This window comes from Pempheris klunzingeri, chromosome 2 (genome assembly GCF_042242105.1).
Source record: "Pempheris klunzingeri isolate RE-2024b chromosome 2, fPemKlu1.hap1, whole genome shotgun sequence".
NCBI classification, from domain to species: Eukaryota; Metazoa; Chordata; class Actinopteri; order Acropomatiformes; family Pempheridae; genus Pempheris; species Pempheris klunzingeri.
In genome coordinates this window covers 17,145,761-17,162,466 of record NC_092013.1, presented here as the reverse complement: position 1 = coordinate 17,162,466, position 16,706 = coordinate 17,145,761, and the positions used below count along the sequence as shown (strand labels likewise).

Below are 16,706 nucleotides of genomic sequence, written 5' to 3'. Positions count from 1 at the left end.
TTAGTGATTTCTTAGATTTTACAAGCTAAATAATTACTTGTTTAATCAAAAAACAATCATGAAAAAATTGAGATAATTGTCAGTTGGAGTCTTAATAATAGAGGAGTGGTGGAAGAAGTTCTCAGTACTCTTACTCAAGTACAGCAAAAACAAAATGTAATTTCTACAACGAAAATCTTCTATTGCCAAAGTACAGGAGTACCAGCTAAAAATATTTAAAGTATCAGTAGTAAAAGTACTCATTATGGCACCATGAAATGCCACCTCCTCAGAATTTAAGAGTCATTTCAACATTGTACCAGGTAGAGGTGGGTTCATACTGCAATTATAGTTTATATCCTCTGATATTTTAATTTACACAAATGCATCATAATTTATAAGCTGATTATGATTTTTGTACACTCCATAGTATTCACAGTAACTAGTAACTATGGAGTCATAGATGTGGGGTAAAAAGTACAATACTGTACACTTTGTAGGCTATTACAGGTATAAAGTAGCACAAAATGGATCCACTCAGTCACTCAAGTGCAGCAGGCTCCTTAAATTGCCTCACTGATTAAGAGTTAGATAAATTGTTTTAATTTCGATTACTAAATCTACTATAATGGGTCCCTATGCAACTAATATCTATTTGTATGCTTATGATTTAAATGATTTTTCGCCATATTTTTTCACTCACTTAGTCTTTAAGGACAGATATGCGCTCTGATTTAAATTAAACTCAGCCGCAAGACGCCTGAATTAAACCGACTGACTATATTATAGTGTGTGTGTGTGTGTGTGTGTGTGTATATATATATATATATATATGTGTGTGTGTGTGTGTGTGTAGATATATTGCTTTTGTCTTCCCCGGAAATGGAATTTGCAGAGATTTCAAAATAGAAGTCATCTTACTTCGTGATCACGTGACCCCTCTGTTTACAGGCATCCGGAGAAACATGGAGGACACCGCTGGCAGTAATCCCCAATCTCTTGGATTTACAGAGAAATTAAAGTCTTGGCTGTCTTGGTCATGGACTTACGTGTGCTTCATTTGGTTCGGCATGGTGCTGATCATGATATACGTGCTGTGGAGCCCGCTGAAACTGCAGGAAACTCTTACCTCAGGTGCTTTAATGCAATGCTAGCTAGCTATTGTTAGCCTTCGGGTTTAGCTGGCAGCAAGCGGGAGCTGTAGGTTTGACAGTTCGTTGTCCGACTGATTCACGCGCACATTGAGGCAACTTTTAGGTTAGATTCAAGCCGGGTTTTTAAGATATCTATTGCCAGCTCCTGGTCGTGTTATTTTCCAACAGCAGCGTGTGGTGCATGTTGTAAATTCAGTAGTTTATTGCTGTGTTACCAAGTGTGCTGCTTGGTTATAGTTGGTCACATATCATAGAGGTAGTGTGTGTGGCTGCATGTCACCTGTCTGTCCTGTTTGCATGTCAGCCAGGATTTAGGGCATGGTTTCTTTTAATTGCATGGTCACATCAGAGCACAGCAACATTTCACAGCTCTGGTTGGTTTCTTGGTGCTGATCTACACTGACCGTGTCCTCTTCTTTCAGCCTCAGTGTTTTTAAACACACTGACCCCCAAATTCTACGTGGCTCTGACCGGAACCTCCTCCCTCATCTCTGGACTCATCCTGGTCAGTTACTGCTCACACTGTAAAATGCACAGCAGATAGTCACGGTATTTGATTGTAGGTCACTTTGTGGGCACAGATAGGAATAACCTTGTCCTAAAATCCAAATTCTTTTTCAGGAAACCACGATTAGATGCGCGCCTGTAAGCCTATTACATGCAATGCTGTAATGAAATATAATTCTGGTACACCTATGGATATCAGTACCAGCCCTTAAGTCTGGTGCAGCAGTTCCTAAACTACAAGTAAAGCCTTTGCAAGGGGGAATAAGATATGGAGCGTAAACAACGAGTGGATCTGATTCATTTGGGAGCAATAGACAAACAGCAGTGCTCTTATTCCAGCAAGGCTGTTAGATTCAGGTTTGCAATACAGCTGCAGACAGAAATGTCAGCCTGTCTTGCTGTCAAGTTAATTGTCATTACAGTGACAGAGCTTTTGTCAATTTGGGCTTTGAGTTTTCGTTGCATGAGTTAAGTGATTTTAATGAGTATGGCATGACAGGAAAAACCACTGTTCTACTGATAGGATACTAAGGGATACCTGAGTAATGGTTTTCTTATCGTATACTTGATATTGTCACCATATGTGTTCTCACGACAGATATTTGAGTGGTGGTATTTTCGTAAATACGGGACGTCGTTCATCGAGCAAGTGTCAGTGAGTCACCTGCGTCCTCTGCTGGGCGGGATGGAGAGCAGTTCCACGACTGGTCTGTTCGCGTCCGTCAATGGAGAGGCAGAGCCCAGGCCCAGTGTTTCAGGTACATTTGGATGTAACTCAAGCTACAACAGCAATACTTCTAAGGCAATACCACTAGCACTAATAACAATAATATTCCTTTTAGAGTGCAAGGTCTGGAGGAACCCTTTGAATCTGTTCAGAGGAGCAGAATACAACAGGTGTGTGTGGGTTTTATAGGCGTAATTCAGGTTTGGCTGTGTAGAATGGATCCAACAGTACTTTAAAAGGATGGTTCATAAATCAAAACTGTTTATATAGAAACGCATACCTTGAAAAGCATACGGTGTCTTTGGTGCGAGAAGGTTAATTCAAGTTTGATTGTATTTGATGACTTCATTTGATTCACTGTGGATCATACACAGGTACACCTGGGTAACAGGGAAGGAACCCTTAACATACTATGATATGAACCTGTCTGCTCAAGACCATCAGACCTTCTTCACAGGAGACACTCCGCAGTTAAGGCCAGAAGACGCTGGTGAGTTTTAATGATATAAAGACTGCTTGCATATTTCATATTTTTGAACATCTTTCTCTGTTTCCTTGTAAACGGTCAGATGGAAGTGCTTTTTGTTTTTTTTTTCTTGTGGAGCTTTTGACTTGGATACACGCGATTAAATATTTCAGGACTGTGAGGTCACATCTGTAATAAGCATGAGTTCATCATCTCATTACAGTGATGCAGAAAGCCTGGAGAGAGAGAAATCCTCAAGCCAGGATCAGAGCAGCTTACCAGGCAATAGAAATGAACCATGAGTGAGTCCCACTCTTACCGCAACTTTCCTCAAATACTGCATCTATAAACATAATACTGTGTCTCCTAAATAGTATCTACAGTTGTAATGCAGTTCAAATGGGAGTCCTCAAAGTCTCCATGAGTGTGCTCGCTTCAGTGAAGAGTGTGAATGCATTAATATAACCATATTATGACATTTTAATGGGCATTTTCGCACTCAAATTATTGCCCTGACTGTGTGAAGCTTTTAGTGTTCATGCAAACATAACTATTGCCTTCATTTGTATGAAGATATAATGATGATGGGCTGTTGGAAATCAGTCCCTTTGTGTCTTACATTTGTGTGTGTGTGTGTGTGTGCAGATGTGCTGCAGCCTATGTGCTCTTAGCAGAGGAAGAAGCTACAACTATCACAGAAGCTGAACGCCTCTTCAAAAAAGCACTAAGTATCGGTAAGAATGCATTTAAATATGAATAAATACTATACTCATACACTGTAAACCCTGAGGCACAGTAGCAGGAAGATACCTAACTAATTAATGAGTAACTACACCCAGTTTTTAATCCTGCTGGAGCAACAGGCTCTGCCACACAATGTGCAGCACTTCAGAATGCACTCTTGTACAACACCACATCACAGATTAACACGGTTATAAGTAGGACAGACCACATCTGTCCGCGACCACTTGTGATGATGGATGCAGTAACAAGTGCAATATTTCATCAGCGCATCAATGCTTTTTCTCTGCACAACATCACAGGACGTGGTGTGAAACTGCTCTTTAGGTCCGAAGCCTATTTATCTATCCATGTTATCCATATAGACTTAGAAGTGTTTTGTTTATTTGATGTCTCATATTTTCTGTTTGCCGTCCACAGCTGGAAAAGATATCAATTTACTGGTGTATATTAAACGCAGACTGGCAATGTGTGCACGCAAACTGGGACGGATTAAAGAAGCAGTAAAAATGATGAGAGATGTGAGTTGGTGCTTATTGTTATATTGTACTGTGTACTGCCGAGCAACCAAGGCAACATGTTTACTATTCTTACAACAGGTCGTACTAACAAATATGTTAATGTGTGATATTACATCCCTTTACAGTTAATGAAGGAGTTCCCATTGTTGGGAATGTTAAATATACACGAAAACCTCTTGGAGGCACTCCTAGAGCTTCAGGCATACGCTGATGTACAAGCAGTCCTTGCCAAATACGACGGTAAGATTGAATGCGATAAAAGTGTCATATTTCTTGAGTCATCATACTATGTTTGGACAGAAGTTATCTCCGTGCCAATTAATTAGTCTGTCACATGACCCCTGATTTCTTCTGCCATTGTAGACATCAGCTTGCCGAAGTCAGCCACTATATGCTACACATCTGCACTGTTGAAAGCACGGGCAGTATCAGATAAGTATGTTTTTTTTGTTGTGTTTTGGTTCGTATTGTTATTGATATCTTTTGAACTTTGTACACCTTTCAGTGTCAGTATCTGTTAAATCTATTTTATATTTATTTTTGTATTTATACGGCTGCACTACCCGCTTTGTGAGCAGCAGCAGCAGCAGCAGCAGCAGCAGCAGCAGCAGCAGTGTGTCATATGAGGTGTTCTGTCTCAGGTTTTCTCCAGAGGCTGCGTCAAGGCGAGGGCTCAGCACCGCAGAGATGAATGCTGTGGAGGCCATACACAGAGCTGTTGAGTTCAATCCACACGTGCCAAAGGTCAGTCATTCGACTAATGAATGTCACATAGACTCTGATTGACTGCTGTGGGCCACCATAAGCCCATTGATCAGCTAATGATCTGATGTTTTCAGTCCTCTCAGAAAACCTTCTTTTGCATGTGGCATTAACATGTTCATCTGTATTACATCCCTACATATGTGAATGTCAAATTTTGAAAGTGCTCCACTCTGGCTCTTCGTCTCTACTCGTACCGCTCCCTCTCCTGATTATTGGTGTTGTATGAAACTCAAAGTAAAGTCTTCACATGTTGTTCCTGTTCCCCAATTATTTTTGACTTTTGATTGCCTGTGCTGATGCATCCTGTCTGATTTTCACTCACTAACGGAATTTATGCGTTAAAGCACATTTTTATCCACGCAACTCTTGTTTCGCTGCAAGTGGTTTGGGCAGATTTTTTGTTCTAGATTTCATTAATTACATTTTTTTGTCTTTATTTAGCCTGATTACGTGTGTCTCACATGGCTGCTGTGTGAGAGGGTCACGCTCAAAATAAACACACAACGCAGGCAGACAGGTAAACTGTCGGACAGACAATCAGAGAGGTGGTACAACTTAGAAATGGAGCGCGTCCTCCTGCTACATACTGGCTCACCAGCAGGTGTCAGTGTAGGACTAAACAGTAGCTTTAAATTCACATGATCACATTTGTAATGTAGGATTAATACCCTAAATCTTGGTTTGTCTGTATATTTTCTCTTTCTTTCTCTATATCAGTGATTTAGGTCATTAACGTGTTTGTCATTAATCGATTCTATACAATTGAGTAGGACACTCGTATATATGATTGGCAAATGTGCACTAATCATCAACTACTGTTACAGGACTGTGCATTGTCTTTGGAATCTTTTACTGGTATTTTACTTTGAATTTCACACTTGAGAAAAACTGTAAACTCACAACAGATGGGTCACAATTTTGCATAATGGAGAACAGATCTTTAAACAGCTGAAGCAGGGTGAACATGGGACTACAACTGGAAACCTCTTTGGCCTTTCACATCAGTTCCCACAGGATTAGATGTCACACACACACAGTCATACACAACTAGTCGCAGCAGAGTTTTGTCTGAGTTTAGCCTTTGTAGTGTGGTGTTGTTTCATCTCGCGGGCTCCTTTCCTGCGAGAGAGAAAGAGAATCTGTGTGTGTGTGTGCGTGCGTGCATGTGCGTGTGTGTGTGTGCGTGAGTGTGTGTGTGTGGAAGGGCGTCAGCCAACACTTTGATCCAGCCTTTGATTTTAAAGTGAGGGCCCTCATCTTCAATGTCTTCCCAAACGCTCCCTCCCCACGGTGCCCAGAGGCAGCCGTGCTCTCTCCTCTCATCACATACCCTCATCCTGTTTCTTATCCTCTCATGTTTCCTCATCCCCTCTCACCACTGCCAGCTTTATCAAAATGACTTCTGTGAGTCTCGGCGAATAGCTTAACGACATTATGAAATTTGTAACACACCTTTCACAGAGGATTATTAGTAGGCTCATCTTTCAGCATTTGACTGTCGTCTTTGGGGAAGGAGGGTGGGTTGTTGCTTTGTGTTGTCTGGCATGTCTGAGTGATGAGTGCACCTGTGCCTGTGGCCTTTTTTAGACACAGGCTGACCTGCTGCCCCCTGAGGTAAGATCTGCAGAGGGCTTTCCCCCCAAAACTCTCTAGAGTTTAATTATCTATCAATGTGTAGATCTGACTCTAGAAACTTATGGGTGTTTTGCCAAAGCCTCTTATCCAAGAAAGTCATCAGCTGAAGAGAAGCACAATCACGTAATGATTTTTTTCATTAATGATTAATCTATTGGTATCCATCGCTTCACTGAGTATTAGATAAAATGTCGAAAATTGTGACAAATTGCAATCACAAATGATTTGAAAATGATTGAACATGGGCAACAACATAAACAGTGGTTGACTCTCAAGAGCTGTCATTAATGGATTGAGAAGGCGCTGCTTATTCTAATGAGCTACCCATAAATTGTCAATATCATGAACTGACTAACTGTTAATGTCAGTGAGAGAGTTTGACATTTTGGGAAATGCTCTTATTCGCGTTTTCCTGTTAGATAGTATTGATATCACTCTCATGTCTTTATGGTGAATATGAAGTTACTATCAGCAGCCAGTTAGCTTAGCATAAAGACCGGAACAAGATCTGAAGCTTATAAACAGCAGTGTGGGGAGGGTTTGTATGCCGGAAACTCACTACATGTTGCTTTTACACTTGATTAATTTCTAAAAGGACTGTTTAAGAAATGTATTTTACTTGTAGATGCAAAATAATAATTAAGCAAGATATTAATAAGTAAGCTCTATATGTGTTTCAGGTGGCAGGAGATGCATCAGAGGTGACTCAATAACGTGCGTGTTTGTGTTGCTATAGAGAGGCCATACCAGTGTTTCACTGAACTGGAGCAGGTGGTAGTAGTAGAGCAGCTTTGGCAAATCGGAGTCTGTGTGGATTTCACTTCATTTCTCAACCATCGTCACCAATGTACCAGTTGGCTGTAGAGGCCCAAAAGAAAAGAGAAATGAGCTTGTGACAGGATAGCCAGTTCTGTCCCTTGAACATCGAGATAAATCTGGGAATGGAAAAAGTGAAAAAAAGAAAGATTTCACTGCCCTATTACCAGCTCTGAGGTACCTTTAATTTCTCCAGTGAAACTGCTCAACAGTCGAGACTGTGGTTGTACTGGGGAGCCTCCAGCTGTGGCTGTGTGTTTCTGTGTGAGTGTTAGAACAGGGCATGTAACGTTACGTAAAAGTTGAAAGCAGCAACGCAATGGACAAATTGGACAAGTGGAGTAATGAAGGAACAATGTTAGGTCAAACACTAAGTGTGTGGGTGTGTTATCAGGCAAGCCAAGTAGATTTTATATGAATACCATGCGAGGCTACATCACATGAGTTTATTCAAACTGCTCAAACAGCCACACACACTCTAAACCCACATCCACACACACACACACACACATGCTTCAGTCTGTTTCAGTGCTGCCCTCCTCCCACATGACCCCTTTCTCTTTCCCTCAACAGCTCTCCATCTTGCCCCTATTTGCCTCCTCATCCCCTTTATTCCCTTCTAATTTCTGTTGTTTCTCCTCTATTTATCCTCCTCCTCTTCCTCCTCCTCCTCCTCCTCCTCCTCCTCCACCACCCTTTTCTCCATCTGTCTGTCCATTCCAATCAGTTTCTCTTCCAGGCAGTGGTTAAGAAACTGACAGTGCGGCGGAGGCCTGGATAGCTGATCAAGTGTTGCTGTTATGAATCTGCTGTGCATTTACATTTACCACCACTTTGGTCCATAGACGCTCATTTTGAAGCAGTCTGGGCGTCCCGATCCCATCTACCTTGCTAGTTTACTCCACTTTGGAAGGCTGTTCCTCATCTCACCCCATTCTGGTTGACATGTTCTCATCTGGATCGCCTGTCAAGGCTCAGAAATGTGGACCTTTGCTTAGTTTACCTCTGAAATTGGCTTTTTGGTTTGTAAATTGAGACAGAGCAGAGGTCCTGGGTTTGCTCTGAATTAAGATGGATGAGGTTTGATTCAGACAAGAAAAAGGAGGTAGTTAGGATTCGCCTAAGTCCACTTTGAAATACACGCTGTGAGTTTTCTGCCACTGTCCACACCCTCAGTAGAGGCAGGAGAAGCTTGTAACGGTGTTTACTGGCTGTATGAAATTCGTAATCTCTGTTTGCGTTTCGAAGCCCCAGCACCTGTTTGTCTTTATGTTCTTTCACTGTACACGTGGGTGTTTTGTCCGACCCTTTATAGAGCAACTACAAGGCTGATGTCATTGTTGCCTGTGTGTCCCATTGTGGGCGGCAAAGTGCTGCAGATTACAATCAGAAGGCAGCTTATGAGTTATGCTCTGGACTTATGACTGGCCAGGGATAAAAGGAGAACACATGAAACTCAATCCCTTCATCAAAGAGGCGACAGGGAGTGGAGAAGCAGACCGAAGAACGGAGGGGGGGGGTGGTAGGCCAGCACAGAGGACTGAGGTGTCACCAGGTCTAATGCTGTGGCATGCGAGGAGGGACAGCTGAGCAGCCAGCCTCTCTAAATGGTTAATCTTAAAACACAGAGGACCCAGACCTATGTGGGTGTCATATATTGGCCATTCATTATCAACAACAAAGGTAGAAATATGTGTGAAACTGTAAAATGAGTAAAACAAATTGTGTTGCTTCTAGATAATCAAAATGATCAAATGTGAAGTTTAAGATTGGGTCGCAAATTTGCGTAGCTTCCCTACTTCTTCATGCTGTCGTTAAGCGTTATATAAAATGATAGTATGTTATTTTATCAGTTATGGCGCTTGTGTTGGGCTGTACAACAGAGAAGTGGTTGAGAAGCTGGCGGGCTGCCTCAACACCAGTGCCGGGGGAACAGCAGATGGTGAAAGGTTTGTGCTCAGAAGAAAGGAGACCCAAATGGTGAGGAGGATGAAGGCACACAGTCAAATGTCTTGGCTGGAGCAGCGAGAGCTGATTTAAGTAAGTCAGACAGGATAAGTGAGAAGGGCGAACAAGCAGCTTCTGGGTGTCTCTAGCTGCCGGTCCTTGTAATGACTACAGAGGATGTTTGGATGGAGAGAGAAAAGTGATAGATAAAGAGATAGTCTACTGGAGTGGCCGAGTGAGGAGTAGAGGATGGTTGAAGTGGAGTGTTTACACCTTGTGGGTGGTTGTGTGCCTTTATCCATGAGGGCGAGAGGTTCGGGAGGTGCTGAGTGAGGAACAGACAACAGGCAACCAGCTAACTGCCCATGCAGTCTATAATATACCACAATATATGGTTAATATGGCTACGGTACATTGGTTAATTGTCCTGGTGTGCAAGGTTTGATTATCAGTATTCATTTGCCATGAGAATGTGCCATTGTGAGCGGAGAGGAGGAAGATGATGAGTTATTGTAGATTGGCATTAATGTAGGTTTGTTCAGCCAGTCAGGTGGGAAGTAGAGGTTGGTAGCTCTGTAAGGTTGTATGTAGGCACTGCGCAGTGCTTTGAGCTAAAGGCTAACATCAGCATGCTAACATGCTCTAAATCACATTACTAATATACTGATAAACGCAAAGTAAAGGATGATGGCTTGATATTTTTACAGGTACAGTATTTGGTCATAAAGTGAAGTATTAGACAAACTGAAATTGACCTGATGATGGTGCAAAAGGAAAAGCCAAGCGATCATCAAAGTTTTTATAATTTATTCTGAGCAGAACCTGAAACTGTGTACGAAATTTAATGGAAACACATCCGATATGTTGGGTAGAAATTTCAGGGCAATCCATCCAGTAGTCATTAAGACCGACCGACAGGCTGACATGGCCAGATAACCAGTCTGAGTCCTGGGACATGGGACCGCAGCTCATATCTTGCAAGCTAATGGAGAAAGAAAGACGGGGATGAGCCAGGTCGAGGAGCCTGGGCAGGCTGTGATCATGGGGGCGAGAGTGGAGAAAGAGGGTAAGGCAGGGGGAGATGGGCGAAGCAGCATGGTCTGGCTGGCTAGATGGATGGATGGCTGGCTGGCTGAGCCTGTGACCATGGAAGGGATTAGACAGGATTAGCTGTGGGGTAACCTTCCCAAAGTGTCAGTCTGTGATCCAGAGCGCTGTGAAGCTGGCCGCCTGGGAATCCAGCCCAGGGGGCCCCAGCCCCCCACATGGGTTTTGTTTAACACGGACCCCTGCCACACTGGGCACCACAGACATAAAATACAAAGAGTGGCAGGCTCATCAAAGGCAATATACACTTATTAATTACTTACCTATGGACAGAATTAGGCCTTAATTAAAAAATATATTGCAGAAAAGCACACTACACTCACGGTGTGATCCCTAGATGCTCGTTATCTGCTATTTCAGAAAGCACACCTTTTCTATAGGTTACAACTCTGTGATGTGGGCCTTTGTCAGAACGGTGAACCGACTGACTCGCTGGGACAAACTTACACATTAGGGAAAGAGAGGAGGGGTGAGCGGGGGATGTTACACATTCATGGAATGAATGTACTGTACTGTAACAATAACACACACTCAGAGAGCTTTGGAAAGCTTTTCCCTCCCACCTTGAACAATTGCAAAATAAGGCTGTCAACAAATACCTCACATGAAGAAAATATGTTTAAAGTCTGCAGGGAGTTAGCTAGAGGGGAATTGCACAATAGAATAGAATAAGCGAAGTGTTGACTGGGAAACAAGCCGAGGCTGCAAATGAAACCATTAGCCGCGGAACAGTTTCATACTTTGCATCAAGCACAAACAAAACATCACCCCATTTAAATTGCCTCTTTTTCACCACCTGGTGTTTTAGTTGTGGTTTGGTTTCTTTTACCTGCCAGATGTTTTGTTATTTTTTCTCCAGCATTTTATATTTATGTGATCAAATAAGTGTAAGAAGAGAGAGTAGGATGACGCGCAGCACATCTCCAAGTGGGTGCAAACAGTGTTACACTCACATGGTGATTACGAGTTTACATTCACTTACCTGTCTGTGGTTACATTATGTACGAGCTTCTCAGACTTAACCATATTGAGCTTTACTGAACTTGATAGAAATGTTCCAAAAAATTAAACGCCATCGGCTGCGGCTGACTGCTGATTTTATGAGGTCATGAATGCAGAGTTATAACAAGCAAGCAGGTAGAGCACAGATATACAGACTTTGGTACACTCTTGTTAAAATAGTTGAATCTAGACTTGACACTTGTGCTATGTTTTACCATGTTAAGGAGGTCAAGGTACTATAGCGTATACTTACTTGTCTTGTATTTCTCCTCTCTCTTCTTGTCTGTAGTACTTATTGGAGATGAAGAGCCTGATCTTGCCTCCAGAGCACATCTTGAAAAGGGGTGACAGCGAGGCAGTGGCATATGCTTTCTTCCACCTGCAGCACTGGAAGAGGGCAGAGGGAGCCTTAAACCTACTACACTGCACCTGGGAGGGCAGTACGTACCACTACTACTTGTATTCGACACCACTGCTTGGCATATGAAGTCAAATGTTTTGCTATCATTACAGTTTTGAAAAAAAAAACTTCAACTTTGTATGTGTGGTTCTGTTGAAAGTGAAAATACAGTATTTTGATAGAGCCACAGTGTCTTCCTTATGTGCTGCTCTTCAGTTTTTCCATTGTGGTGTCATAGGTCTTGTATGCACAGAACACCCACAAATACTCTCCTTGTGATTACACATGGGTGAGATCATTGCTCACATCAAGCACAGGGAGAATGTTATTGTTGTATTTTATCAGGGTGTTAGTGTCTCATCACTCTGTGTAATATTTAGCCTCTTAAATGACTTAGTGGAAATGGTGTCAGCCTCTTCTAGCCATAATTTTAAATAGCAGTTATTCTGTAAAACATTGTACTGTTAAGTCATGCTCAGTGTGTTACTCATCTTAATTCAGTTCCCTGTTGGTGCCTTTGTCTGTCTTTACAGCCTTCCGGATAATTCCCTACCCACTTGAGAAGGGGCACCTGTTTTATCCTTACCCAGGATGCACAGAAACAGCAGATAGGGAACTACTGCCCTGTAAGTACAGACTCCTGCTCACCATGAATGTACCTACTTGTCCTAATTTGTGTAATGAATCATCCTCTCACTATTTTAACCCCACGTCTCTCTTGTTTGCCCACACTGGTTATGACTTTGTCTAGCCCTCCTTTTCTGACCGTTGTCGTTTTTTGCTCCAGCATTCCACGAGGTGTCTGTGTACCCAAAGAAAGAGCTGCCCTTCTTCATCCTCTTCACAGCCGGCCTTTGCTCCTTCACTGCCATGCTGGCCATGCTCACACATCAGTTCCCTGAGCTCATGGGTGTCTTTGCCAAAGCAGTGAGTGCTTTAACCACATAATTCAATTTCATTTAAAAAATAGCTGTTTTTTTTTAAATGTATGGATGCTGAATCCGATAGTCCACTTTTTATCATTGCACAAGTTTTGACTCAGACTTGTGTAAGTGTGTGTAAATTGGCTGACCGGTAACATCTTCAGTCAATCTCTGTTTGGGTCTATTTGTGTTTTAAATGCATGTTGCTTGTAACCTGAAACTTTTAATCCCACCGGTTATTGCTGCTTTCCATCACTGTCAGTAACACTGGAGGCTCATGGGAGTCGTAGGCCCGGTTTCCCGCCAAAACAAGCTGTAGTCCAACCTAAGATATCAGTAATTACAGCTGTATTATGCAAAAGCTTATCACCACAAAAAACATAACAGTGTAGCCTACAGCCTTAAAGATTTAGAAACATGAAATGTGTGCACGACTTCCTTTTACAGTTTATTTATAACAGAAGTGTTGTGTTATCTGTTTTTAGCCCGTTTGGCAAACTCCTTACTTTGGCTAATCCTTTGTTTATGGTGATCTTGTTTATTAGGGCCTGCTTTTACACAGAAACACAGACTTGTAGCAAAAACAAGGCCACAGAGAACATCTAGTGCTGCTTCTTTTGTTATGGGAAAGATCGAGTGCAGATAGGGTTTTTACAGCAGCCCCGGCGAGCCTGGTTTGTGTAACGTTCAGATGGAGTGCATGAAAACCATTGAGGGAGGAACACGGAGGTCCTCACTGAGCAAAAACAGATTTCTCAGAATATGCTGGTCTTGAACAGAAGATCCGAGCAAGGGCAAGACAGTGATGGCGGTGGTGGCCTTTATTTATGGATACCAGACATGTTCAGCATAGCAGATGAAAATGTTTCATATATGAAATTATTATTTATTAGATACTTCCACTTATGAGACTATTAAAGTGTCAAGTGTATCAAGCACACCTCAAGCAGGAGAGAAACCGTGTTGTAATATTTTAGAGGACAGTTCACTAGTTACTAGCTTACTATCTTACTCAAATCACTAACGTGCATTTTACATGTTCTATTATACACAAACCTAATATACTGTATCCTGCATCTTGGTCTTAGATCTAAGTGATACAAGTCCTGCTGGTAATCATAAAAACAAGTGCTTTAGTTGCTCCAGTGTGTATGAGGAGTATTTGATCAGTAATTTTATAGCATCCCAAAATTGTTATTGCTCCTATTTTACCATATAACTGACAGTAGAAGATAAAAAAAAAATTTATCTCAAAAGTAAAAAAAAAAAAAATGTGTTGCATAAGTACATTGAACCATCAGCACTGCATCTACAAACAAAATTTGAAAAATCTTAATACTTGGATAATGCTGGCTTGGCTTTCACTTCCGTGGATTTATGTAGAAATATGTTTAGCTGTGGACTGCCCTGCTAACAACAGGACAACAGCCTAAGGAGTCAAATGTATGTATCTTTTAAACCAGTGTGATCGGAGTGAGCTGGAAATGAGTATATACTACAGAATATATAAATTCAATAATGTTGTTTTGGTGAAATTGTGGATTTATTGAAGTATTTTGCTAAAACATTATCTAACAATGGGTGGGAAGAGGTTTTACTGACATTCATCTGAGAGCTCATTCTGCTTTCTTTCCCTTTCAGTTCTTCAGCACACTCTTTGCACCCCTGGGTTTCTTCGCAGACAAGATGGAAAGCTTCATGCCGTCCAGTTTTTGGCACCAGCTGACTCGGATCTGACCCCAGCTCGCACACGCACACACACACACGCACGCGCACACACACACACACACACACACACACACACACACACACACACACAAACCAATACCACTCCAAACCCTGAGACAAAAAGTGTTTGCTCTCCTGTCTTCAGCATTACTGTCCACTTGCTGCATTGTTACTGATTATGTTGGCTGAAGTTGTATCAACACGGCAATACCACTGTTAAGATGCTCTCCCACACTGTTCCAGCAGAGTTTTTCCAAGACCACATTTAGTGAATACTATATGCAATGACTTCACGGGGTCATTCATCCGTCAGTATGTTAGTACTGGGCAAACTAAAGTTTTAAAGTATCCCACAAAGCCTTGCTGTTGTTTTCTTGTACAAAAATGAAATTAGGAATTTGTCAGAGGCCCTCCTCTGTTCCAATACAATAATGAAAAAGGCCAAAACTGCATGTTTTTAATGCTCCTCTGATTACCCTCTATTCAGATGAGTTTGTTTTAACCAGCGTGACTGACAACAGGAAACAGAAACAACAAGATACAGTTTGTACATGAGTGATGTCTGATATGATCCCATCCCCTGTAATCAGTTATTTATGTCTATCAAAAAGATCCCATCGGGTATTCAGAAGAGGAACCTACGTGTCCTACGTGAACCCTCAGTGCCCCGCAGACATCCCGTGGGGCAGATTTAAAAGACCTCCTAAAAACAGAGCTGTGATTTACAGCCTCGAAGTGCCTGCAGTGTATACAATGCCTCTGCAGTTCAACAGTTGTTGCCATGGCGCGACACCTCAGCACTGCATCGCTGGGGCAACCGCAGCCCCCGCAACATCGAAGTGTAAATGGGATCATCACCGGTCCCAGGTCGGACTCTCATGGCACAACTCATTTCTGCCGGTTGCACCACAGAATGTTATAAGTTAGTCAGCTTCTCTTGTCACCAAAGGGCAATGAGAGGGACGCAGACTGCAGCAGTCTCAATGAGCAGCGTCATAAGACTGCAGTAGTTCAAAATACACTGTACTAGAGTTCTTCGATGAGCGATGTTAACTCTGATTTGGCAATAAATTAACAGACATGCACAGACATATTGGACAAAATCTATCTCTCTGCTTCTGTGTCTATTCATTTTGCCAGAAATGGTACACGTGTTGATTCAACTGTAACTGGTTCGGGTCTGACGTGTATTTTTTTTCCTCTGTGAAAGATTTACTGGTTTTATCAGACTAAGTAAGCTGAGATGCCAGTATTGTTGAAAAGTATCATGTAAAAACTGGCTGATAATGTAATAACCTGTCATAAACAAATGTGCCTAGTTCATAATTGTAATAGAGCCTGTAAATGTAATATATATTCCTGTTATCCATGAAAAATGTAATAATGGAAGTTTATTAACTAAGAAAACATTTGTCTTAGTCGTGGAAGATGATCATATAAAACTACATCATCTGTTTATTACATTAACAGTTTTATTACATTTTTAAACTACTTATGGCAGACATGTTTACTGCACTTTGTCAGATCATTCTAATTGATAGTTATTACATTATCGGCAGATACAACAATGTAGAGTTCCTTCCCCCGGATGTACTGTATTGAAAATTATACTGACAACTCCCCACGCCACATGTAATAAAAATGTGACTATATAGTCCGTACATCCCAGTTGATCGCCCAATGATTAATATTATTAGACATAGTAACTAAGTAACAGTAAACATACTTGTGAAAAAGTAGAAAAGGCCAAGCTGGTTATGATGTAATGGTACAAATGTGTTTGTACAAAATGTGTTTTATGACTGGATGTGGCAAATCAGGTTTATATTTCCAGTAACCCTGAGCTACTCTAAACTACAGAGATTCTATTTCACGTTTCACTCTGGTCTGTAATACTTGTCTGTTTAAATTTGTGACACTTGAAATGTGTAATTTTGTAGTGTGCAGCCAAAATGTAAGAGTACATGCTGAAGACAGGAGAATGTTTGAAGAAATGTAACTACCATTGGATGAGTTTGAAAGCAAAACTCACAATAAATTACTCTTTCAGTGCAAGTTTTTATTCTGAGATATTCTTCAGGTCTTCAGTTTTATTGTTTGAAAAAATGCTGAATCTGTATTCCCTAAATTAAAGGGATATTTTGCTGATTTTTAACTGTCCATGTACCATTACAGTGTGGGTAGTATATGCATATGAACAATTTGAAACTTTATTCTGTGTTGCCTGCAGCCAGAGCTCCCTGCTCGTCATTCAGCTTGTTTTTGCAGGATCTAGGGAACATTTACTG

At 41.5% G+C, this 16,706-nt stretch overlaps 1 protein-coding gene across 1 annotated transcript; it reads left to right on the top strand.

Moving 5' to 3' along the window:
- Positions 1-941: 941 nt before the first annotated feature.
- On the top strand, positions 942-16,464 carry st7l (suppression of tumorigenicity 7 like). The gene is made up of 15 exons (XM_070845423.1): positions 942-1,113; positions 1,556-1,638; positions 2,239-2,398; positions 2,483-2,537; positions 2,742-2,857; positions 3,057-3,135; positions 3,479-3,567; positions 3,995-4,095; positions 4,221-4,335; positions 4,459-4,531; positions 4,737-4,839; positions 11,657-11,807; positions 12,301-12,393; positions 12,555-12,694; positions 14,332-16,464. Exons 1-15 carry the CDS (start codon positions 945-947, stop codon positions 14,425-14,427), a joined length of 1,623 nt encoding a protein of 540 aa, XP_070701524.1. The 5' UTR covers positions 942-944; the 3' UTR covers positions 14,428-16,464.
- The last annotated feature ends 242 nt before the right edge of the window (positions 16,465-16,706 follow it).